The 26261-nt window shown below is 50.9% G+C and overlaps 1 protein-coding gene across 1 annotated transcript; it reads right to left on the reverse strand.

Annotated features, from left to right (window-relative positions):
* Positions 1-625: 625 nt before the first annotated feature.
* Positions 626-12668, reverse strand: MAP1LC3C (microtubule associated protein 1 light chain 3 gamma). Its single transcript, XM_032319181.1, has 6 exons — positions 12452-12668; positions 6074-6126; positions 4209-4305; positions 4051-4106; positions 3791-3897; positions 626-1094 (listed from the first exon to the last, which is right to left on the reverse strand). Exons 1-6 carry the CDS (start codon positions 12666-12668, stop codon positions 806-808), a joined length of 819 nt encoding a protein of 272 aa, XP_032175072.1. The 3' UTR covers positions 626-805.
* Positions 12669-26261: the final 13593 nt, after the last annotated feature.

A 26261-nucleotide genomic window follows, 5' to 3' on the forward strand; every position in this document is an offset into this window, starting at 1 on the left:
CCAACATTCGTCGGCCAAGCTCTGCTGCGCTCCCCACGGGCTGAGCTGGTGAACGTGGGCTCCGCAGCTTGGCAGCCAGCTGGAACTCGCCAAGTAACCCCCTCAGATTGGGGCTAGTGCAGAGAGTGAGGAGTGCGGGCAGCTTCCAAAGCCAGACTCCCCGGGCTCCCATCCCAGCACACCCTGCTGTGTGTGAATTTGGAAACGATTTTAACCTTTCTGGGCCTCCATTCGTCATTGTCTACCGAGGATCACAATAATCAGCCACAGAGGGTTGCGATGAGGCCCTGAGACACAAGGTGCCTGGCACGCAGCAAACAAGCACAGGGGTTCTGTGACTTTATACTGAACGGGGGCATCTTAGACACAAACACACAAAATACAATCTAAGAGGAAATAAGCAAGTCAAGTGAACACAGTGGAAACACAGCAATCATCTCTGTAAGGACACAGAGGAGGCCCCTGCCCCCGGATGAGCCCGTTCACACCGGCTCCATGTGGGGGCTCCACAGGGACCCGACCACTGCCCGACGGTCCCTGTGACCGAGCCCACGTGGGACTCCTCCCCACACGGAGCTGAACTCAAGCTCCCCAAGGGCCTGCCAGCCTCCACCACCGAAGTCACTTAAAATCCATCCCCAGCTCATCGCAGAAAACCATCACACAAGCTCACCGATTCTTACTCGGAAGAGACTCAGTAGGTACAGAATCCCAGGAGCCCCCCGCTGTCTCAGAGCGCACAAGAGCAAGGAGCCCCACAAAGATACAGGGACGGCCGGACCTCCTGTCGTGGGGGCGCTGCCGATCACAGATGTGCAGCACGGCTCCCTGGATGGCCCGACACACACACAGGAGGCGCTCCATCCCTCCACGGGTTCAAGGACTGGTTCCCGACACGTTCTGGAGAGGATGGCAGGGTCTGCCCTGACCCCGGGCAGCCGAACATCTCCTGGGAAGCGTAGGTCACGTACACAAAGCCGTCCTTGTCCTTGAAGTCCCTGTAGACTTCTGCCATGGTCACACTCATGCTCACCAGGCTCTTGTTGTTCACCAGCAAATAAAAGGCTTCAGTGGCCCCGAGGACCAGGCGGCTCCTGGATGGGAAGGAAGGAGAGGGCAGGACGGGAAAACTTTAAAGGGGCAGGGAATGGGCCCCCGACCCAGGGCCGGACTTAACCTCTGTTTGTCCGCCGCAAACACGTCTACCCAAGGAGCCCACCTCCCCGCGCAAGTGCACCGTCCTCAAACTTGACAGTTCCCCACGAGGGCTGTTGAAAATGCAGATTCCTGCACTCCACACACAGAGGTACTTTTAAAAGTTTTATTTGTTTGTTTGTTTGTTTGAGAGTGTGTGAACAAGCAGGGGGAGGGGCAGAGGGAGAAGCAGACTCTCTGCTGGGCACAGAGTCCGATGTGGGGCTCGATCCCTGAGATCATGACCTGAGCCCAAGTCACATGCTTATCTTAACGCACTGAGCCCCCAGACGCTCCTCCAGACCCAGGGATTCTGATTCAGCTTGCGGGATCATGACCCTCGGGAAGACTCAATTGTTCCCTACTCCTTCCCTGCAGATTTAAAAGACCATTAAGTCTTCCAGTTGGGCCGAAAAGGCGAGGCCGTCCTATCACTAACTAGGAGACATATCAACACAAAAATGCTAAGTGAATACGCCAGTCCTTGCTCTGAAACTCAAGGTCTGTACATCCCCGGACATACAAAGGCGATTAGAGTATCTCCCAGCATCTCACTGTTCAACAGCCTTGGGATGACATTTGGGAAGGTTGCCGCTCCTTCTCCGCCCGCCACCTCTCCTTCCCCCTCGAGGAGAGGGAGAAGCGGCAAAGTTCAGTTGGACGTGCTGTAAATGTCAAGGTCAGTCTGGGGCCTGGCTCATCCTGCGGTGGAGGACAGCATGACCATGGGGACACCCAGGTAAGGGTTCTGTCTCCCCGCGGCACCTTCCGTTTGCTTGGAGACTCAGGCACAGCCTGCGCTCTCTGGTCTCAGAGCTTTGGACTTTCTGAGCTCGGGCTGGGTGGCTGTGGGACACAGGTGGCTGGAAACTGACTAATTTTACAACCAGATACTCCCTCCCAACATAGCCCCGTGTTCAGCTTTGACAACTGCATGGCTGTTCGGGGTTAAAGAAGTGGCTGTACAGTGGAAGCAGGTGGATCTGGGACAAGTGCATGACCTTCCCGAGTGTGCATGACCTTCCCGAGTGTGCATGACCTTCCCGAGTGTGCATGACCTTCCCGAGTCAGCACGCCCACCTCCTGTCTGTTGCCTTTTCTTCCTTCCTCCCTTCTTTCCTTCCTTCCTTCTTTTTTTTTCTTCAAGATTTATTTATTTATTTATTTATTTGAGAAAGAGAGAGAGAGCATGAGCAGGAGGAGTAGAGGGAGAGGGAGAGAACCCCAAGCAGACCCCCATCAAGCGTGGAGCCAGTGCAGGGCTCGATCTCACAACCCTGAGATCCCAAACTGAGTGGAAACCAAGAGCTGGACACTTAACCACCCAGAAGGCCTGTCGTGCCCTCCTTCAGGGTGGGTTTTGGCCTCCTCCCCTGGAGAAGGGGGTTGAGGGCAAGTATTTTTGTCTGTTCTGTTCACTGTTACAAAGACAGAGTCTAGGGGCGCCTGGGTGGCTCAGTGGGTTAAGCCTCTGCCTTCGATTCAGGTCATGATCTCAGGGTTCTGGGATCGAGCCCCGCATCGGGCTCTCTGCTCAGCAGGGAGCCTGCTTCCTCCTCTCTCTCTGCCTGCCTCTCTGCCTACTTGTGATCTCTGTCGGTCAAATAAATAAATAAAATCTTTAAAACAAACAAACAAACAAAAACAAAGACAGAGTCTAGAAAGAACAGAGAACTAACTGGTGCTCACAAACATCCTGGAGCACCCCATGTTGGGATGGGGCGGGGGTCAGAGCTGGTGCGAAAGAGAGGGTGACCCCTGTGTGGAAAGGAGGAAAGAATGGCTCTCGGAGCTGAACGCGTTGTTTCTGAGGGAGCTGGGGGAGGGGATGTAATCCTAACGTTCCCTCAGCCGCTCCGTTCACACCCGGCCACGGTCCGCTTCCCTGAGGAGGGGGGACCAGGATGCTCTTACACAACTCATCAGGACAAACGCACACTCGTGCTGAATTCTTGAAGACACGAGCAGCCATGCGGTGTGCGAGGGCCGGCCTCTCCGGACTTTCCAACCCATCAAGAATCACCCTCCAGGGGTTGCATTCACATTAGCCCCAAATCATTTTTATTGAAGCCGTGTGTCGGGTGACACTACTTAACCCTGGTAAGCTTTAAAAATGGCTCCATTTCCTTGGCTGTGTCTTAGCCCCAGGGAGGAGCACGTGTGGGGAAGCCTTCCCTGTCCCCCCTCCCAGAGTCAGCAGTTCCGGGAATATCTGCCTTTGGAGGAGGTCCCCACTCCCCCACTTCAAAGGCACTGTGTCTCTCCTGGGAAAATGCACACTGGGCTCTAAGCAGCGTGTGGAAAAAAGGATCTTCTGCACTAGTTCCAGAGCCAAGACGACCTCCGAAACTTCTTAGAAAAGTCGGCAGCTCTTACTCTCTTCACACTTGGTGTCTGTGGGGTTCTCGCACCTGTATAAGCCACAGCATCTTTCCCACTGCACCTTTCCCGGGCACTGCAGAATCTAAAAGGCGAGTCACCTTTTAGAAACTTTTTCTCTCTCTTCAGAACGCCCCCAGCCTCAGAACCAAACCAACTAACAAAGCAAACGGGAAAAAAACCCAGCACACTCCCGGACATTCACTTTAGCACCTACCGGACGACGCTGAGGAACTGGGTCATGGTCAGCCCCTGCGGGACCAGGAACTTGGTCTTGTCCAGCGGAGGCAGGAACTTCTCCCCGGGGTAGCGCTCCACTATCACCTGTCAGAGGGTCAATCCCAAGAATGGGACTCCGAGCTCTCACCATCTTAGAAGCTCAGAACAGGGAGAGACAGTGGGGTCCCCCCACCTGCTTTTTTTTCCCCCCCAAGGGACAGGGAGAACTCCTTTTCAAAGAGCCCAATGGAGTCTTACCGGGACCTTGTTTGGGAACTTTGCCCGGATTCCAGCAACTTCCTCTAGTCCGGTTGCTATGAATATTTCAAAGACAAAAGAATAAATAAACAGCAAGAGAAGTCTGTATCCTCTTCCCTCTCTCTGGCGACCCAGACAGCTTCCCTTAAGAGTTTTACCTAAACTCTTCCTCTGCTTGAAGGGTCTGAGGCTTTGGGTTTTCTGTGCAACAGCTGTGCCTGTGTCTGACTTAAAAAAAATCCCCACCGCCGGGACCTAACTCATTCCTCCAGCTGCTTCCAAACCGCCCGCAGGAGCCTAAAGGAGGCCCTTATGTAGGGCTGTGTGACATCAGGGCTCCACAACCCGCCCTCCCCTCCCCCTCCCCGGGCAGGAGGAGGTCAGTCCCGAGGATGGAGACCGGGTGGAGACCTGCGTTTGCTGCTCAGACAAAGTCACTTTGCTCATGATCAGCTCAAGATATTTCTTTGCTGGAGACACGAGGGGTCACAGTAGAATCAGTGGCTGCGTCATCCAACAGCTACAACCAAGCGAAGCACTCTGGAGAGGCCAAACAGCGGTTGGCTAGGCGCGTCTCATGCTTCAGGAGGGACCCATCTTGCCGGTGGGCCGGGACTGGGCTACATGACCCCCGCAGCAGTCCTGGCCAGTTTTCACGGAGAGAAACATACTCAGAAAGGTACAGGCATTTGTCCAAAGTCACACAGCCAGCAAGAGAGGCGGCTGGGATTAAAGCTCTCATTTGGTACAGAGTAGGGCACACTCCCGTGTAGACTGGAGTTTTATCTTCTCTGCCATGGAGGGGGAAAGGAAGCCCAGCAACCCCGTCCCCCCCAACAAGATCTCCCTTCAAGAGATGAGAAATGGAGGCGCATAGAGGCTAACCGGTTTGCCTGGGATCCAGCGGTTTATAAAAGGCAAGACACAGATTTCCCAGGTCCCAGCGTCCAGGGTTTGCTTCCAGAAACTTGTGCACATCCAGGCCGACCTCGGCACTCCGAGTGAGCAGATGGTTTCTGCTTCCCACACCGACTTCCCGGCAGAGTACCGCGGCAGGGGGGTCCTCCAGTGAGCAGAGAGCGACCGGGAGGACGGTGATGGTAGGTTCTCCACGTCTGCTTCGAGAATCCCAGCGTGAATCTCAGCACTTCGGTTAATCCTCAGGAAAGGACATCGAGTGATTAAATGGTGGCATCACTGCCAAGTGGCCTCATCCTCTGTCTTTAGAAAGGGCACATGTGCTCATGGGCTGGGAGATAAGGGGGAGGTGTGGACGGCAGGAGTGTAGCCGGGCAGTTTCCAGAAGCACCATCTTGTTGAAACCTCAGGTGCCTCGGGGCGGGAGGGGCGGGTCCGTGCACCCTCAGCCCGGACTCGCGGACGTGGGGGCTCCCCCAGACCATCCAGGTCCCAGGACCCACAGAGCTGGCTCCAGGCCTGGCCCTCCCAACTCTCACCTCAATTTCTGATCGTAGGTAAATCACTCCACTTTATGAACTATGGTTTTCCTTGTTGCAAAATGATTATTTTTACCTGATTAAAATGGTCTGTTTTACCTAAGGTGGAGTGGCTAAGTGGGAGTTGGATGAACTCATTTATGCGAAGCAGCTGGCGGGGGGCGGGGGGGGTGCTGGGGGGGGTGCTGGGCCCAGATCCCAAGCTCTCCCGCACCCGCCCTCCCCAAAAGCCCCACAGTCCAGCAACCGCTGTGAGGCTTGAAGCCTGAAGGAAATCGCCCTGGATTGGGGCCAGGGGAAAATAAGTCCCAGCTGCAGTGTTTGGTCCGTCATTATTAGGACTGAGATGTGTCCTCACTCAGGATATAACGGGGCTAAAGGGGGTAAGAGAACAAGGGACGTGGGGAAAATATAAAATAGGGCCACAGTCCTGGAATGTTTTGTCGTTCAGCAAGAGAGTGGGCTAGATCACGTTTTCCTTTGTGCAAAAGCTGCTTTTTTGCGGGGAGCAGGGGACCCGTGGGTGCTGTGGGGCCCCATCGTGCTCCTCGGCCGGGGGACAGGACCATCGTCCGGAAGGTGACCCACGCCAGAGGACACAGCGTCGATGCCGCAAGGCCTGCGGGGAACGAGACGGAAGAGCCGCGGGGTAGAGGCTGGAGGGGCGCCCGGGCCTGACCCGGAGTCCGGCTACTAACGTCGTCCTAAGCAAAGCCCAGATTTCCTCTTCCTAGACCTGCCCTGCGGCAGCGCTGTGGAACCCGAGCTGGGGAAGGGCTCGCTGATTCGCACCCCCTGGGCTGGCCGTCGCCGCGTCCTCCGACCTGGGGCCTGGGCGGGGGTCCGGGGAGCGGAGAGAGCGGGTCCCCCGAGACGTTGGGTGGCCGGGCGGGGGGTGGGGGGGATGGGGCGTGGCTAGCAGTGGGGGATGAGGAAGACCCGTTTCTCTCCAGCTGTAAACACGCCGGTGTCCCACCTTCTTACAACAGCAACCTGCCCCCTTCCTTTGACTCGACCGGACATGCGGAAGGTCACGGGAAGAACAACTTGGAGAACAGGCTCCGGTCCCAAATCTGGAGCTTCACGCCGTTCCTTCGCGGTAGGGGCGTGCTCGTGCCCCTCTCCTGGGCTCGTGGGACGGCGAGAGGCGGGGCGCTCGGGCTGTCCGTGTGCACGCGAGACGGCACAGTGGGGCTCCGGGAGCACGGATTCTCCACGCCGCCTCCGGGGTTGCCTGTGGCCTGGCCCGCTCCGCTCACACTTCCTGAACCTTCTGCAAGAGCTGCCCGAGCTCACTCACTCCCCTGAGCTCGGCGCCGGTCTTCTCCCTCCGCTGTGCTCTGGAGTCCGCCCGGCACCAGTGCGTGCTCCTGGGAGGTCAGCACCAACACACACAAGCACCTCGCTTTGGTCCTTATTCACGTGATCTTGGATCCATCAGGGTGTGGAATTGCGCAATTTCTCCTTCGGAAAAGTCTCATCTTTTGGGTTCCAGGATCCCACTCTCTGGCGATTCTTCCCCCTTTTGTCCCGCCACCTCACCCCCCACCCCCCACCAAACCTGCCAGCTCCCCTTAAGGCTGCTAAGGAGATAAGTGGACTGCCCACTTATCCATAATAAACCCACGTTTATTTATGTGAATAAAACCGTTCATAGAACATCTCTAGGTTGCATGATCTGTAGTTTTCTGGGGTCTGCTGGAGCTCACGGAAGCCTCTGGAACGGTAGCGTACTGGCTGTGCACACTGTCTTCAGTGAGCCCCCCAACCCCGGCTAACCGTGCTTGCAACCCCCTTGCTGCCCTAAGCCCTTGCTGTGTACAAACCTTAGAGCCACCAGAGCTCCTGCGTCTTGAACTTGACATTCCTGCAGTCCAACTCCCGTCCTCATCTTGCTTTATGGGTTTTCCTGGGATGGCTTGAATCATTCCCAAGGAGTGCCCTCAGGTGACTCAGTTTCTTTAATGTGATCACAAGGAGCCTGTTCCCTGCCAAGTGTAGATGTGTAGGCTTATGAGGGACTAGGACAAATCCAGATTGCTTTCCGTCCTGTCCTATGGTGGTCCCGGTCATTCATCCGTCCCGGCTACAAACTTTTATTCTCGGGGAACAGGTGTGGGAAGTGAAGTGCGAACACCTTGGAGAAGTGGCCAGGGCGGGTGGGAGGGCTTGAGTGGAAGGAAGTCTCCATCAGCACCTCTGTTTCCGAGAGGGAAGGTTCTGGAAGCCTGACTCCTCCATGGACTTTGCCTGTACTTTGTGGCTTCACAGTGGCCGTGCGGGGTGACGGGAGAGCTGTGTGTTGGGGAGGGGGGTGGCTGCTGCTGCTGCAGACCCCCAAGACTTCCCCTCCTAGATAAGACTCGTCACATATCCCCTCCTAGATAAGACACATCTGCGAGGTAGACAGAAGTTCAAACTTCATTTCCTTCTATTTTATTTTCTTCATCAAGTGCCTTTTAAGATGCTGCTTACCCATGAGACTTGCTTATCTGATCAACATGGAAGAAAACACTTTATTTTGAGTCAGACCATCAGTGAAAATAGAAGCTTCTAGTTCCCAGTCCCAAATTAGCCACGGAAGGATGACATCACTTGAGCTCAGAATCTGCTTAGTTAGCCTATGAGATCATTTTAATGCTGGAACGTTGCCATCCTGTCCCCCAGTAGCTATGACCTTGCCTGTCTGTGCAGCCCCAGTACCTAGCACAGAGCCTGGCATGCAGGTCATGCTCTATAAAACTAAATGCATTTCTCCACATGCAAACCACCAACACAGAGCAGTGCCCAGGCACACAGTGGTGTTTGTTGTGTGAAACCCTGCACGCAGGGACGGCGAGCTCATATCCAGACCAGGTGTTGGTTACGGTCAGATGAATTGCGACTTCTTCCAGCAGTGAAACCAGGCCGGTGGCGTCTCTGGCTACTGGGTGACCAGTTGGCCTCCCTGAGGACTCTTGCGATCAGGGCTCTAGCATCGGTGTCAGGCGGGTGATTGGCCGGGGGCCATAGCGCCGTGGGAGCTGGGCCTGGAGAGTTGGAATTCATGCTGCTGGGCCCGTGCCTCGCCTCCATCCCATGGAATTGCCCGCGTGCATCTTCCTTCACACAGTCACCGTTCTGACCCTGGGGAAAGTGGGTGTTGGTGGCCAACATCAGCTGGCTAACTGCCCAAATCGTTCTGTGTCCTTGGCTGTCGAATGCTTCCTTGGGGGAGCTGTCTGCTGGCATTCTCGTGTGTTATCAAGATCTCCACACTTCACATCTATGCCCATAGGTGCCTCCTCGCGTTTCTTTCCTAGATGTCCCTGTCCCCCTTCTTCGTGTTTTCTTCTTACAGCCCCTGAACCATCAGCCAAGACATTTGCCACCACCCAGAGTCTGTAGAATGAGTGGGCATATGCTGCCCAAAGCGCTGCCCGGAAGCAGGACTGCCCCCCACCACCGACTTCGGGGCTATGTGGATAGGGTTGTAAGGTACGTCAGCTCGCACCGCATCCTGAGCCTACACTCCTTCCTCTGTCGGCTGACGGGAGGCAGCCCTCCCCAGCAACGGCCATCAGAGTGAATGAAGGAAGGACCAGGATACAGCGGCAGTGAGTTACACGGGCTCCGCGCTGCCTGCTAATGGAACTTTCTGTGCTCTTGGCTCTGTGGATCTTTTCCTAAAATGTACCCCTTCGGTTTTATTGATTTAATTAAATTACTTTGTTTGTTTGTTTAAAGATTTTATTTATTTGAGGAGGGAGAGGGACAAGCTGACTCCATGCTGAGTGCAGAGCCCAAAGCGGGGCTTGATCCCATGACCCAGAGATCATGATCTGAGCTGAAATCAAGAGGCAGGCACTCAACCGACCGAGCCACCCAGGCGCCCCTCCCCCTTCAGTTTTATGATGGATTGCTGCTGCTTATAACTTTTTGGGTCGGACAAAAATCTCATAGTGGCCAGGTCTGGCCACGTTTCCTCTTAAAGTCCATGGTCAGCTAAATTTAAAAGCTGAATCATTCTCTATTTGCAGATGACATGGCTATGCTTTGGGACCCTAGCAGTCTAAATGATGACTCTTTCCTTGGGACTGACTATAAGTGACCCAACACAACATCTTTTTCCATCATAGATACCATGAGGTCTATGGGGTCATATGGCCTGAGTCATGGCGGCTGGGGACAAGAGTTCTTTCTTGCTGTGTCTACAGTCAAAGCTGGCAACATGTTATGTCTTCTCGTATATTGTCATGTGCAGAATATGCAACCTTTAGAACCCGAAAAGGCAATCAAGCATTGCCTTTCCGTCTTTGTAGTGGGAGGTATGCTGTGGAAGAATTTGTTCTTGACTACTAAGAGGATGTCGAAACATGCCCAGGCCACTGACTCCCTAAAAGCTTCAAGGATTAGGCAAGCCCCTGACTCACTGAAAGATTTATGTCCCACCTCTGGAAAGCATGTGCCTCTTAAAGGCCCCCAGTGTACTCCCTACTTCTTGTTCCTCTGATTGAATCAACATCATATACTGGACCTCTTACTTGGAATGTCTAGACAATGTTTTTCTCTTCAGACAATAATATGACAGAGGGTAGGAGAATTCAAATAGCCTGGCATTATCTGCTCCAAGTAAATGCAAAATGTTTTTAGTTCTTTTTAGTAGGGATGGAAAAGAATGCATTTGCAAGACCATGGGCATACATCATGCATCTGAAGCTATGTCAAGATTCTCCAGCAAATCTCCTACACCTGGCAGAGCAGCTATGGTGGGTCTTCTGTTTGGTTGAGTTTCCAAGAGCCACCCAAGCATCTTGGTCGTGGCATCATCTTCTATGTTCCTTGCCAGGACATCAAACTCTTGCAATAGGGAAATGCTCTGACGTCAGTAACTTCTCCCTTATCTAGTTGTATGTTCCATGTCTCCCCACCAGGCATACCTCCCATCCACCACATTTAGAATCAAGACCTATACATTCTGTCCTGGCTGCAGGGGTACAATTTGTGAGGTCCTGCCCCTCTCCTACTCGCCATCTTGTGCTACTAACCGGGTTTGGGTCATAACTGAAGGAGCTGGGTGGTGTCATATCCTGAACCTAGTCATTAGCATACTGGCCAGTGTGGCAAATGCTAAACAGGGACACCTGTTCCCTTGTAGGGTGAATGTCTCTGCATGATCTTCGGGTAAGGGGGAGGAACTAGCTTTTACCTGGAAAGAATAGATCTGATCTTTCAAGAGAACCCAGGGGCTCAAGAGTTTCGAGTTAATTGACCCAGAGGTACCTATTCCAAGTCTCAGGCTCCAGTCCTTCCCTGCCAGGAAACAGGCCTCAGCGTAGCAAACGCACCTGTGCTGTGAATTCGTCCTTCTCTGCAGTTCTATTATTCTTGTAATTATGTTGTGGCCCTGATCGTCAGCTCCCTCTGTCCTCCTGCTGAAGGAGAGGAGAGTCTCTTCCTGGGAGGTCCTCTGGATTTCATACTTTGCTTTTAATTGATGATTAATCAACATGAGCCTTTCTTTTACTTTCTGGACAGCATCATAGCCCCCAGCAATAGCTATGCAACGCCATAATTACCCTTTGCTTTTTAGTACTCAATAGCTATGCAACGCCATAATTACCCTTTGCTTTTTAGTACTCAAATTCCTGATACAGTGTGTCTCCAGCGCACCCCTTTGCCTGCCTACTGCCCCAGTGCCTTAGCACCGCCACAGCTGGGGGATTAGAGTCTCAGTCCTGGCCTCTCACTCAGCATGCACCACAGGCTTCCTCTGCCACCTGTTACCTCACTCACGGAGCTGTACCATTTGCTCCTCCTTGGGCTGGGGGTCGAAATTAACATCACAAATTCACGTCCTCTTATTCCATTGTCTTACTTAATCCCTCTAAAGAGAGGTCAAAAGACACACCTGAAGGTCAGAAAGTTTAAGTAATTTGCTCCAGATCAGCGAGCTGGTGGGATCTGAGCCTGTGACTCAAGCGCACCCAAACCCCTGACGATATGTTTGCCATTCTAGAATTTTAAGTTAGCTGAAACTAGAGCCATCGCCGTCATGGGGAAGACACTCCCTGAAACGTCTCCCCAGCAGCTCCCAGTTCACTGCCTGGAACCTTGACCCCTTCCGCTGCAGACATCCCCAAGTTTGTTTGCTGTTTTGTTTGTTTTTTAACTATTATTGAGGGAGAATTGACATAACATTGTATCAGTCTCAGGTGTCCGACGTATCAGTCTGAGATTTGTATACATTGCGAAACTGAGGTCTAGTTAACACGCGTCACCTCATAGAGTCACACTTTTTTTTTTAACTTGTGATGAAAACTTGTAAGATTTACTCTCTTAGCAACCTCCCTAATACACACATCATACGGTATTTGTCTTTTTCCGATTATTTCACTTAACATAATGCCTTCAAGGTGAGGAGTCTCCGGGTTCGGGTTAAGACAGACCCTGCGCTGGAATCTCGCCGCGAGACCAGGAACCCGGGCCCCAGCGCTGTTCGCGCGCCTGCAGCCCCTGGAAACGAAGGCCGAGCGGCCCCGCAGGCAGGTTCTTTTTTTTTTTTTTTTTTTTTTAAAGTTTATTTTTTTTCAGTGTTCCAAGATTCCTTGTCTTTGCACCACACCTAGTGCTCCCAGGCAGGATCTTTCTAGATTCTCCGATGCCTGAGGAAGGAGCTGGGCCCGCTGCCCCGCCCCGCCCCGCCCCGCCCCGCCCCGCCCCGCCCGCACGTGGTTCCTCCGCTTTAAACCCGCGGCAGGTGTTCGCTCCGGGGCCCACCTGCGGGAGCCGGACCGCGCGGGGCTGCTAGTGCCCCGGCCCCCGGCGAGTGGAACGGGCAGGGAAGTCTAATAGGGAGCGGGAGGGAGCCCCGAAGCTGGCAGGGAAGGACTGCAGGCCTTGGCGGGGTTGGGGGGCAGGAAGGAGCCGGAGCTCGAGCTCCCAGGGGCCAGCGGCGTCCGCACCTGCTGCGCTCAGGGGCCGCCCGCCCTGCCGCAAACTGGGCCCCGGTCCTGGCGTCTGCTGGGAGCCCCGCTTCTGGCATCTTCGGAAGCTGGGGGAGGATGTCGCACGGCCTCCCCTGAAGACCTGCCGCTCGGAGCCCCGGCGTTCCCCCTGCCTGAACCTATCACCCCGCGTCACCGGAGTCCGCTGCGTCCCAGTCTCCGGCTTCGGGAACATTCCGTCTTCTCGTTGAGCTTCAGGTTTGATCTTTATTTATCTACTTTAGATTTTATTTACTGATTTACGAGAGGGAGAGGGAGATGCAGACTCCCCGCTGAGCAGGGAGTCGGAGGTGAGACTCGATCCTGGGACTCTGGGATCGCGCCCCGGGCCCAAGGGCAGACGCTTAACCGATTGAGCCCGCAAGTGCCCCAGGTTGGATCTTTAAAAGTAGAGACAGTTGTTTTGGCTTCCCAGTATGTTCGTTTTTTCATTCCAAAAACATTTACAGGATGCGCCCCGCGGGATGGGCGGCCTCCACCCAGTCGGTCTTGGGGATGGCGCGGAAAAGTAAAAACAAACAAGGCCTCGGAGCTCAGGCAGTCCACGGCTTAGTGGGAGGCCGAGGATGACCTGCCATGAAGGGGGGCCGTGGTGCCCGGAGAGGACAGGTTGGGGGGGCGGTCTGGGTTTGTGGTTGGAGAGGGAGGCTGGGGAAGGCTTCCCGAAGAAGCCATATTGAGGGACATACTTCAAGAATGACTAGGCGTGAGTCAGGCAAAGCGAGGCAGTGGTGGAGGTGGGCTGTGGGGGTTCCGGAGGTGTCTGAGGCAGAGGGAACAGCATGCCGGAGGCAGGATATGGCATGGCGAAGGAACGGTTGGAGGCCACAGTGACCGCAGCATTGACAGCCAGGGCTGCCCAATGTCATGGGAACCCACGGGCCCTGACACGTGATTCTCATCACAAGGGCAACGAGCAATCACCTAAGCAGAATGTAATGGATTAAATTTGCAATTTGAAAAAATGGTTCAGGGAGGCAACCTGGGTGGCTCAGTAGATTACGCACGCAGCTCTTGATTTCAGCTCAGGTCGTGATCTCAGGGCCCTGGGATCGAGCCCCTGGTCAGGTTCTATGCTCAGCAGGGAGTTGGCTTGAGGGTTTGTTCTCTCTCTCTGGCTCTCTCTCTGCCCCTCCCCCTGCTCATTCATTCTCCCTACCTCTTTCTAAAAATAAATAAATACATCTTTAAAAAATGGTTCTGGCATGTGAAGAATAGATTGGAGGCAGAGCTATTGTAGTGGCTTAGAAGTAGGAGAAAAGATGGAAATTTGGCTTAATATCATCAAGGTGCAGATGTATAAATGCGCCACTTTGGGAACATTGCGAGTAGATACAATTAGGATTCCTGGGTTTACGGCTCAAGTAACCGGATGAGTTGTATTGTCCACTCAAATGGAAAGCCTGGCTTAGTGTCAGGTCGGATTTGGGGCTTGGGGCACACGGAGCTTGGGGTGCCTTTGAGACCTCCAACAGGAACTGTAAAGGGGAGTGGTGTGTGTGGGTTTGGGCAGAGTTCTAGGTTCGTGAGTTAATGCTGAAGAATGTTTAAGCCAAAGGTGTGGCCGAGATGGCGAGGGAGAAATCACAGAGGAGAAGAGAGGGCTCGGGGACCAACCTGGAGCTGTTCTAGCGAGCAAAGATGTGCGCCCAGGAGGGTGAGCTTGCCAGAGAGACTGAGGTGCGCCGGCTACGGGCGGGTGCAGCCGGGCTGGCGTGGTGGAAATGAGGTGTGTTCTCAAGGGGAGTTTTGTGCTCCAGGAAAGGGGCCGCTGCCCTGGACGTTGCTTAGACAAGGACTGACCAACAGGGAAGAACCCTTCTTGGGGTGCAGGCGTGCGCTTGGGCCCATGGTGGAGTGACGCTTGGCAGATGGAATGGAATAACAGCCCGTGTATCACCTTGAGGATATCTGCAATTAGCCCATAAAACTATCATTTAAGATATTTTAAGTTACTAAAGTTTTTAAAAACACAGATACATGTATTTTGAAAGGAAAGTTTATATCATTGATGGAACTAATATAATTCACTATAAATGGTAAATTTTCAAAAAGGCAGTGCTAGGGGCATTAGACATAATGAGCTTCCCCCCGGAGACAAGGATCTGGGTGACCTGACCGCTAGGTCTCTTCTGTGCCTGTGTACGCTTTCTTAAAATGGCAAGGACTCTATGATGGGGGGGTGGGGAGCTCCGGAAGGGACCTAAGGGGAAAGGCAGGAGAGGCTCCAGAGGTTTTACTCTCAACTGTTGGCATCATCTAATGTCGCCTGGCCTTCTCTGGCCCATTCGGGGCCTCCCAGATTCTCTGTGTAATGGGAGAGGAAAAGCTGAGTGAATGAGAGATCTTTTCAACCTTGAAATCTATGCGGTTTACTCAGTCCTGTGGCATCCCTACCCACGCCTTCCCGTCAGTGACTGGGCTGGAATTTTAAAAACCCTAAGTTCTCAGACTTAAGAGTGAAGGGCACACCTCAGTCAAGACCCTTCATCATCTGATCCCAATCTTTCCCACACCGTGACTCACCCCCCGCCCCCCAACAAACCCTCCCTCTGGCACCCAATTCAATTTCCTTCCCCAGGCCTTGGACTCCTCGCCCCATGTTTTGAAAGCTCTCAGTCTATTTCCTTCTAGTCTTGCACAAACCCTGTTCAAGAGAATGTTTTTTTTCCCCCTAAAACATTTCCTGTAATTACAACATTGCCAAGGACATTTATATTTAACTTCGAATGTGTTCATGGCTCAGTAAGTGTGAATGGATTTGGTTTATTCTCAACCATCAATTAGTGACAATCGTGGGAGATACAAGGATGTACTGGCTACGACATCTTCCCTCCCGGGGAAGGTAAGAGTGGATCGTTTCTTCTCTGCTTGTGTTCTCGAGTGTGTACCCACGGGGCTGTTTGTGCCCAAATCTCAGGAACACCATTTAAGCCCAGAACATAGCTGGGAATGTGTTCTTCCATGTTCCTCTAGTGGGTGGAGAGCATCACCGGATGATTCAGGTCATGGCATAGGGTGAGCTTAGACCCATCCAAGGGCTACCAGTCCATTTTTCCTCAGTCTATCATTTTAAAGCCTTAGCATTGGTTTATATATATTTTTAATCATGTAAAATTACTAAGGCAATCCACTTTGGAGTGATAGCTTAGACTAGAAATTTGAATTATCTTGCAAGTTGATGGTGCCATTCTCGTTTTACTGAAGTGTGTGAATGTTTAATCTCCCTCACCCTCACACCCAGCGAAATGTGGCCTCGTAGACGCCCTTGTGCTCTCTGGCGCCCTCTGCCGTTCCTCACGTTGGTCACGGTCTCTGGAACTCGTCTGCAAAGCAATTCTCCACATTCAGGAATGACAAATTTCCACAGTGACCACCTTTCCTGACTGGCATTAATCCAGCTTTAAAACCGTGACTTTTAGCAGCATTGACACAAATGTCCACTTTTTAGTCACTGAGAGCGAAATTGTGAATAATGACTAAACCCCCAAATTAGTAAAAATGCTGAGCAGAAATAAGTATGAAATTAAACATTTCCAGGCCATTTTCTACTCTAAAATTTGACACCCCATGTGATGATATTCTAGACATTAGGAATCTTTTAAATGCTATTTCTATTTCTTTTCGGAACATAATTTTTATATTATTTTGCCAATTTCTCAAATGGCATGTGAGGCTTATTTTTTTTAAAAATTTTCCAGAAACACCAAGCTTAAAGTAAAATAAAATAATTATACATAATAACTTTGCAAGTGAAAATTTAAATTTATTATCCAAATAATATTTAAATACATTTTAATTATTTTTAATTACATGTACTTGAAAGGAATTAAACCTGCATTTTTATTCAGAAGCATCCTAAGGAAATCAGAATTTAAAATTAGATTGAATTTAAATTTCAATTCAGTTAAAGTTAAATTCAGAATTATCAATAAAACATCAGAAATTGCCCCAAATCCTCTCACTATTAAAATTCTGAAATGTGATTTTGAACAAGAAGCATGTGAAATAGTCCAGCCTGGTCAGTCCACACAAAGAATTTAAGGAATCAGGAAAAGCCTTCAAAGAAGCAGAAAGGAAAGGATTATAATAGTAAGTCAGCGAGTTATATCTCAAATTTGAAAAACTATAGGTACACCCTTAAAACATGAGATGAACCCAAACACAGAGACAACCTGCCTAAATATTGGCAAAGCAGAAATTAACACAGAGAACCGAGAAACACAACAAACTGAGACGTTTCCATCTGGAATGCTGAGCTTAGAGACTATAATAAAAATTCAGGGAGAAAGACCTATCATTACCTGTAATCAAGACTGACAACAGATGAAGACATTTTTAGTCAACGAACACATTTGGCAAATTGACCTGATGGTCTTTCCACTCAGCCTGATTGCCTGCAGTTATCATTTTAGGTCTTTCAGCATTTCCTTTGGACAAGTGGCCCAAAGTTAAACAAGTGTAGGTATCTTAAATGAGTGTCCTATTTTAGGGTTAAAATCTCTTTCCTACACATTATCTCAGTTGATCTGCACAGGATTTCTGTGAAGTGTTTCTTAAGCTTGTTTTACAGTCCGGCAAGCATCTCCGAGAAGCGGCGCGATTTCTCTGCAGGCGCCCCATCGGCAGTCCGTGGGAAACACCCGCGCTCACACCGCAGCCCCAGTAAAATCTGTGTTTTCCAGCATCTGCGATTTTATCACAGATTTTATCACATCATTTTATCACACCCAGGAACTGCCGTCCAGTGGGAGCTGGGACTCCCCTGATTCTCCTCTGGCCACCACGGCTTTTGGCAGCTTTGATGAAATGTTATTTAATAGGAGTAGATACTTAGTGCGCTATTACTCTGTGCCAGTCTCAGGGCTGAGGCTTCCTGTTGGTCGCCACACTCTAGCCCCAACAATCCCGTTCACTGATGGATCCTGGATCTGTCCCCGGCTGGGGCCTCCCCCATTTCTGTCTGGTTGCCCATGCTCGAAGGTGGGATAGTGACACAACGCTTGAGATCCGGAGTTAGAACAGGTAACACCTGTCTTTCCCCCACGCGCTGTACCTGAGGCCGAAAGCTCCAGGGAGAGCAGAGAGAACACATTTCATCCCCTTCGGTCGTCTTCACATTTCTGCCATACCAGCTGCGGGGTGTGCATCGGCTTCAGGGTACGTTTTGTCACTAGGGCGCCTGCATCAAGGCAAGAAAACGAAATTGGTAACTTTGGCCACTAGATGTCACACTACCTTTAAAGGTTAACAAAGTTCCCAACCTGGTATTACAAAATTTTACTTCGATTTTAGTGTGTAAGCGAATCTTGTGTTTCTGTTGTCTCCAATCTCCGTCATTTAAAGCGAACTATCAAGCAGACTTGGTATTGGCGTCCTTTTTTTAACCCCTCGTTGCTGTGGGAGGAGACGGGGTCTGGGGGTGACGTACAGATCATTTGAACTGACTTTGGAATGTATCATGGAACGTCTTCCCAGCCTTTTGGTCTTTTTGATTGTGTCTGGTTAATATAAACTTGTGCATCTGAGTAATAGCGGAGTGAGGTCGGGGGCTAATCTGGGGTCAGGCAACATTCTTGTGTTGTGTTTGGCAAAATTCTAATGATGCCATCTTGGGCGCTGAGCCCGTCTTCAATGGGTTCCCATTGTTTCTAGAAGGATCAGTGTGCTGGAGGCTGCTGACCTGGTCCCTGCTTGAACACCTGCTGAGCTCTCCAACTCCCCTGACATCACCCCTCCCCTTGCTGCTCTAACCTCCTCTGTTTGGTCTGTTCCGCCTCTGCCCTCTACCTGTTTGCCCAGGTAGCCTGTGTGGTTCCTTCCGATGGTATCCAAGAGCCGCAGCCTGGTGGGAGGCTTTCCAGGACCTCCCACTGCATTAGTGTCTTATCTCTGCTGTAACAAACTCCCCTCAATTGCCACAAATCAGTGGCTTAAACCACCGCACATTTATTAAGTTCTGCAGGTCAGAAGTCCAAAGTGGGTCTGACTGGACTAAAATCAGGATGGGGGCGCCTGGGTGGCACATGGGATCATGCGGCCAACGCTCGGTTTCAGCTCTGGTCCTGATCTTGGGGGTAGGATGGGGGCCCGCCCCGGGCTTCATGCTCAGAGTGGAGTCCGCTTGGGTTTCCCTCTCCCTCCCCTCTGCCTTCACTCCCTAGGCTCATGCTCCATCTCTAAAATAAATAACTCGTCAAAAAATAAAATAAGATCAAGATGGGCTGCATCCCTTTTAGAGGCTGCAGGAGAGAATCTCTTTTCTGAACAGCTTCTAGAAGCTGCCTTCATTCCGTGGCTTGTGTCCACTCCCATCTTTGAAGCCAACAGCCCCTTCACTCAGACCTCCGTCCTGGTCACATCTCCTTCCCTGACACTCTGGGCTCTCCCCCACTCGACGGCCTTGTCATTCCATGGGGCGCGGCCAGCCGATCCGGCATCATCTCCTTTTTTAAAAAGAAGGTGAACTAATCCACACTCTGAATTCTACCTAAACCCTCCATTGCCCCCTGCCCCCACTGGATAACATAACATATTCACAGGTTTGGAGGTTGGGGTCTGAATGTCTTTGGGGTCATTATTCTGCTTGCCACAGACGTTTCAGTTAGCCCTGAGCTCTGATATCACTGGTCACAGTTAATCATACACACATATTTTTAGGTTTGGATAACGGCACTCTTGCCCCCCAGCCTCTGTGATCCACGAGGCTGCAGGTCCCATGCCCTCGTCGCTGCATCCTCACGTTCTAGCACTGACCTGAGATAGAGGCCCAGTCCAGGGCTGGCCAGTGGGGATTCACGGTGCTTGTGATAGCATTTTCTAAAATGAAAAACATTAGTGTATTCTCTTTGACTCCCACCAACCCTACTCCCCAGTTTAGCGAACTCCTAAAAATCCTCAAGGTCTTGGAAACCTTGCATTTCCAATGTCTAGCCCAGGTTCCTCACACTCTCCAGCATCACACATTGAAATCAGGCAGGCCTGGCTGTGAACAGGGCTTCTCTCTCGTATCTGTGTCGCCACGAGACATGACCTGATCTTTGCGAGACATGATCTGGGGAAAAGCACACCTAACAGTGTTGCACCGGCTGTTAGTGCGTAAACTGCGCACCACCTCGCCAGGCACGGGACCGATGCTCGGCCATGTTCGCAAATGTCCTCTCCTGCCCTTGGATGATCTGTTATTCCTCTTCTCATTCTCAGACTCTCGAGTGTTGAAGGGTGGACGGGGTCTGGAACTGTCGATCGCATGAACAAAGTCTCTAAAAATCGTAGTGGGAACCATCTGGGGATTGAAGAGTTAAGTGTGAAAATGAGGAAGGAGTTAAGACTGGCTCTGGGTCCCCCAGAATGAGGAACGGCATATCCCCGAGCACTGCGAGGGTTTGTTACCTTTGAAAGAGAGGCAGTGGGCCATCTCGCCTGGAGCACCTGCGCGCTCAGTTAATGGGGAGCCGGAGCCCCTCGCGTCCGGTGCTGAAGCTCGGCCGTGTGCGCTCTGCGAGCCAGGCCCGGGAGAGGCGCAGCGTGGCTTTCATCCCAGGCTAAAGAAACCACTTTTCCATGATGGGAACTAAGCCGGGTTACCCCCAAGGTGGCTTTAGGCCCCGAGCGTATGCGCCGACCCCCTTTCTCCCGCTAAGACTTTCCTCCAGTAGCAAAGCCTTTTCCACCACAAACAAATAGACCAAAGTCCGCACAGCTCGTTCCTGTGCTGGGGAGCGCGAGGACTCACGGGGGTTCATCTTACACAGTGTGGTTTGGGGAGTCTGCAAGATGCCGCGGATGACGTCAGTGGAGACGACGAATTTCACCTGTCACTTATTTTCCCATTTCATGCAGCAAGCACGTCAGCTTTTCTTTACGAGAGCAATCTATATTCAGCACACACACTTGACAAAAACATCCTCAGTGATGAACACTGTCAGTATTGGCATTTTCCCCAGCTTTGTGGAGATACAATTGATCAAAATTGAATATATTTAAGGCATAAAATGCCATGTTTGGGGACACCTGGGGGGCTCAGTCATTAAGCGTCTGCCTTTGGCTCAGGTCAAGATCCTGGAGTCCTGGGATTGAGCCCTGCATCAGGCTCCTTGCTCAGTGGGGAGGCCTGATTCTCTCTCTCCCGCTCCCCCTGCTTGTGCTCTCTCTCTCACTGTCAAATAAATAAAATCTTTTTTTAAAATCCATATTTTGATGCACGTTTACATTGTAAAATGATTACCGCCATCAAGCCAATCAACGTATCTATAACCACACAGTTAACGACTGTTGTGTGTGTGTGCACGGGGTGAGAACGCTTAGGGTCAAGTCTTAGCAGTCTGCTTTGAAATTAGCAGATTTCAAGGGCACAGAACAGTACTCTGAACCGTAGTTACCATGACCTCTGTGGCTCATTTCACCCTGCGTAACTGAAACCCTGCATATCTGTATCCGTTGGCCAACATCTACCTGTTTCTCTCACCCCCGTTTGGCCATAAAACATTGAAGAGGGAGGATTGGTAAAATATTTTTGTTAAGTAGAAAGATCCGCAAGACAGGCGTGAAGTGCGTTTTCTGGAGGTGGGGTTTTGTTTTGATCCTTTAAAGCTTGGGAATATCGTTTCACTGTCATTTTCAGAAGCAGGAGACTCCAGCCCCTTACATACATTAGAACAAAGCTCCTAAAAGATATGGACTCAGGCAGTTCTTGGATAATGATATGAAGCTTTGGAGAATTTAACTGATGGGTTACTGCCCATTAGGAATCTCTGAACTCCCCATCTGGCACTAGAGCAGGATCCCACCATATTTCCTGGTGCCTAGCACGGCTTTTGTGGTCCTTGCTGTAATCTTAGCTCTGGGTTTTAGACTGGCTTGTATCACTTCTAGGTGTTCCGTGTGTATAAGTCTTGACTCAGAAAAATTTAAACTCTTTTACTCAATAACCATGTAAATTGACAATCAAAAATTACTGTCGAGGGATGCCTGGGTGGCTCAGTTGGTTAAGCGTTTGCTTTCAGCTCAGGTCATGGTCCCAGGTCCCATGGTCCCACATTGGGCTCCCTGCTCAGTGGGGAGTCTGCTTCTCCCTCTGGCTCCTCCCCCACTGGCCATGCTCTCTCTCTCTCAAATAAAATCTTAAAGAAAATACCGATTGATTTATTATTGCTTTAAACTTGAGAGTAAATGATTTTTAAGATTTTATTTATATGAAACAATATAGGAAGGCGGGATAAGCCACACAGTGAGAAAAAGTGGCCACCAGTGTTAATAGCCTTAATATATAAAGTGCCTATGCATATTTATAAGAAAGATACTGTGACTTCATAGAAATGCTAAGTACATGTAAAGCTTATTCACAAATGATGGAATGAAATGCTTAATATATAAGAACACATTTGAAACTGTTAATGATAAAATAAAGGCAAAGTTTAAAAAATATTCAATTTCTGGGGCACCTGGGTGGCTCAGAGGGTTAAACCTCTGCCTTTAGCTCAGGTCATGATCTCAGGGTCCTGGGATCAAGCCCCGCATTAGGTTTCTCTGCTCAGCAGGGAGCCTGCTTCTCCCTCTCTCTGCCTACTTGTGATTTCTGTCAAATAAATAAATAAAATCTCTTTTTTTAAAAAAAAAGTAAAATAAAAAAATAAAAATAAAAATATTCAATTTCTGACAAAATGTGAAGATTTTTAGGGTTTTTAGAAAATGAGAAGTACTGAGTGAAGACGGTTTATTTTATAAAGATTTTATGTATGTATGTATGTATTTATAGAGTGTGATCAGGGAAAGGGGCAGAGGGAGAGAGATGGAGAGAATCCAAAGCAGACTCTGTGCTGAGCCCCCATGGGGGGCTTGATCTCATGACCCTGAGACCATGACCTAAGCCCAAGCCAAGAAGAGTTGGAAGCTTAACTGAATGAGCCACCCAGGAGCCCCTTGAGGGAAGGCGGTTTATACATGGAGAACTCAGGCAGGACCTGTACTTGGCCATAAAACATTTTCCCCAAATCTTCCTCTGATACGTTGAGTGGTGTCCCCCCAAAAGGTATGTCCATTCAGAACCTCAGAATGGAGCCTTGTTTGGAATAAGGGCCTTTGCAGATGTCATTAAGAGTGACTCTTGAGATGAGCTCATCCTGGATTCGGACGGTCCTTATCCATGACCAGTGTCTCTACAAGAGAAAGGACACGAGATCCGAGACCCGGAGATACAGGTTGGGGGAAGCAGAGTGAAGACCGAGGAAGAGTTTGGGGGCCCCGGGATTGCTGCCGCCTGCCCGAAACGGGAAGATGGCGTGGGAGGGGTTTTTCCCTCTGAGCCTCCTGAAGGAACTAGTGTGCCGGCACCTAGACTTTAGATTTTCTGGTGCCCCCCAGTGTGTGTATTTTGTTGAAGCAGCACTAGGAAAATAATACACCTACGCTCTATTTGCCTGGCTGGGCGGGAAGGGGTTTTAACAAGTGTGTCACACGATCAACTTAATTCAACAGCTATAAACTGCCCACTACTACACGGCAGATCTTGAACCTGGAGGACAGAGAGGTTGGTAGTAGAGATATAGGAAGGAATAAGACACATTTCAGGGGAAGGGAATGGAGTGGGGAGCAAAGAAATAGGGGAAATGGTAGAGGGCAGGTCTGGAATGGCTTCAGAGCCATGTTATCTGGTCTAAAATTTATGGCCAGAGGCACCTGGGGGGCTCAGTGGGTTAAGCATCTGCCTTCCACTCAGGTCATGATCTCAGGGTCCTGAGATCGAGCCCCACGTTAGGCTCCCTGCTTAGCAAGAAGCCTGCTTCTCCCTCTCTCTCTCCCCCTGCTTGTGTTCCCTCTCTTGCTGTCTCTAAAAATACATAATAAAAATTAATAAATAAAATAAAATTTATCGCCAGACCAGTGCAGGGTACCACTGAAAGTTTTAAGCAGAGGAACAACACAGAGTTGTATTTTGGGAAGATCCTTCTGACTATAGTCTGGAGAATTAAGCAGTTAACCTGAAGGGGCAAGACTTGGGCCAGGAACCAGTTGAAAAATTGCTAGAAGGAAGCGCCTGGGTGGCTCAGTCGGTTAAGCACCTGCCTTTGGCTCAGGTCATGATCCCAGGATGCTGGGATCGAGTCCCACATTGGCCTTCTTGCTCAGTAAGGAACCTGCTTGTCCCTCTGCCTCCCTGCCCCCCTGCTTGTGCGCTCTCTCTCTCTCTCTCTTTAATAAATAAATAAAAATTTTAAGAACAGAGTTGCTGGAAGGATCTTGGTGAGGGATCCTGGGGTGTGACTGTGGTTGTGGACATGGGGAAAGAGAGCTGTGAGCAGATCAGAGAGATACTGAGGAGGCTGAATGAGGAAGACCTGGCGATTGGCTGACAGTTTGAGGAAGAAGAAAGAGCACGGAGCTGAGGACGAAGTGCACCTTCCGGCCTCAACAACACTGTGGGGCTGGGGAGGGCGCATGCTCGGAGGGCTGGAACTCACTTCTGGAGTCTCGAGGACAGAAGGGAACATCCAAGTGTTAGTTTCAGTAGGGAGCAGAATTTGAGTCTGAAAATCTCACAGAAGCTGGGGGGTGGGGGTTGTGTATAAAATTGCCTAGAGGGATGCCTGGTTGGCTCAGTTGGTTAAAGCGTCTGCCTTTGGCTCAGGTCTTGATCCCAGGGTCCTGGGATCAAGTCCCACATTGGGCTCCTTGCTCCCTGGGGAACCTGCTTCTCCCTCTGCCCGCCGATCTCCCTGCTTGTGCTTCTCTCTAACAAATAAATAAAATCTTAAAAAAAAAAATTGCCTAGAAAGAGTGGGTGAAGTGAAGACCGCAGGGAGGAGCCCAAGTGAGAACACCAAGAGGTACCAACATCTGAGTGACTTAGAACAAATTCGGCTTGCCAAGAAGGCAGATACGGAGCAGTCACAGGGATAGGACAAAGTCTAGGAGCCTGTAGTGTTGTGAAAATGAAGGAAAACCAAGAGGACAGAGTGCTTCTTTTTTAAAGTATTTTTTTTTAAGATTTTATTTATTGATAGAGATCTCAAGTAGGGGGAGAGGCAGGCAGAAAGAGAGGGGGAAGCAGGCTCCCTCACTGAGCAGAGAGCCCGATGCGGGACTCTATCCCAGGACCCTGGGATCATGACCTGGGCTGAAGGCAAAGGTTTTAACTCACTGAGCCACCCAGGCGCCCCACCTTTTTAAAAAGTTTTAATGAGGGACACCTGGGTGGCTCAGTTGGTTGGACGACTGCCTTCGGCTCAGGTCATGATCCTGGAGTTCGGGGATCAAGTCCCGCATCGGGCTCCCAGCTCCATGCGGAGTCTGCTTCTCCCTCTGACCTTTTCCTCGCTCATGCTCTCTCTCACTGTCTCTCTCTTTCAAATAAATAAATAAAATCTTAAAAAAAAAAAAAAGTTTTAATGAATTTATTTTTTAAAGTAATCACACCCAAGGTGGGGCCCAAACTTACAACTCCGAGATTAAGAGTTGCGTGCTTGACCGACTGAGCCAGCCGGGCACCCTAAGGATGGAATGTTTCAAATGCGAATGAGTGGAGGCTCGTGTCAGATGCCATCAGCGATTTAAGATCAAGCCTTAAAAGGGGAGATATTTGATGAAATGAGTGCCAGCCCTGTCCATGGAGTGGCTGAGACTGGAAAGCCACACGGCAAGGGAGAGAGGAGCCTGTGAAAGGAAGACGTGTGTTTGGATAATTGGTTGTGACGTGAAGGCAAGCGGGGCCAAGCTGCGTGTGCTGCCTCGCTGGGGGAGGAACAGATGTTGAGGAAGACGATGGAGATGGAGGAGAAAGGCACAGAGGAGGCGGGAGAGGACAGTCTGGAGCACGGGCGGGGTGGGGGGCCTCAGCTAGAGCGTGAGGGGGAGACCGGGTGAGATCTAGGGGAGTAGGAAGGCTTGAGAATGCTGCAGGGCCGCTCCTACCTGGTGTGGGGACTGCGTACTACTTTGCACGAACCCTTATTTGGGGAGCACGCTTTTTCTGGCTCCGGTAGTAACTTGATTTTGTCTGGTGCTTCTGGTCGTCTCCCCGAGGGAGCAGCTGAACACAGGAGGCTGTGCTTACTCGGGGGTCCGGTACGGTCACTTTGCCTTGCCTGAGGGGTGCGGCTCCCTGCGGTACTCCCCAAGACTCCCAGGGCCTCCCGGGGGCCGGTATCTCGCGTTGCCTCTGGCTTTGGACTTCTGCTGTGGCTGGATTTGACCGTGTCAGCACCTTCAGGTACGAGTGTGGATGATTTACTGAAAACTGGGGGCAGTGGAGATTTATGTCAGCAGCACACACAGTCGAAAACGCAGTGCTAGATATTCCTCTCCAAGACCCCTCCGTCATTTCTGACATGGGGGCTCTCGCCAGTTTCTGCATGTGGTTCAGCCCTTCTCTCTGCTCAGAGCTCGTTCTTTCTGGCAAATTCTGCTCCTATCCGAGGCACGGGGGGTCAGCGCCATCTTCTTGACTCCTGCTCATGTGTCCTCAGGGTTTTGCCTTTAACTTCCGGGCTGCTTATGAGGGTATTAAACAAAAATGGTTCCGTCCTTAAGAGAAATTCTGGTTCCAAGTGTCACTCAAATACATTCTTTATCCCAGTGCATAATTTTGAAAGAAATTAAATACTTGCTTTTGTCGACTCAGCATCAGCAGATGCTCAGGACGCATACACGTGCAGGCATGAGAAAAAGTAAAAATCACAGAGTGTCTGGGTGGCTCAGTGCATTAAGCATCTGCCTTTGGCCCAGGTCATGATCCCAGGGTCCTGGGATTGAGTCCTGCCTCGTTGGGCTC

Source organism: Mustela erminea, chromosome 17 (assembly GCF_009829155.1).
Source record: "Mustela erminea isolate mMusErm1 chromosome 17, mMusErm1.Pri, whole genome shotgun sequence".
In the NCBI taxonomy this organism is placed as follows: domain Eukaryota; kingdom Metazoa; phylum Chordata; class Mammalia; order Carnivora; family Mustelidae; genus Mustela; species Mustela erminea.

Coding starts and splice junctions, on each gene's coding strand:
- MAP1LC3C (XM_032319181.1), bottom strand. CDS start 12,668: ATGTTCCCGAAGCCGGAGACTGGGACGCAGCGGACTCCGGTGACGCGG. Junction 4,306..6,073: donor GGGTCACCTTCCGGACGATG/GTCCTGTCCCCC, acceptor GGAATGAGTTAG/GTCCCGGCGGTGGGGATTTT. Junction 3,898..4,050: donor AGTTCCCAAACAAGGTCCCG/GTAAGACTCCAT, acceptor ACCCTCTGACAG/GTGATAGTGGAGCGCTACCC.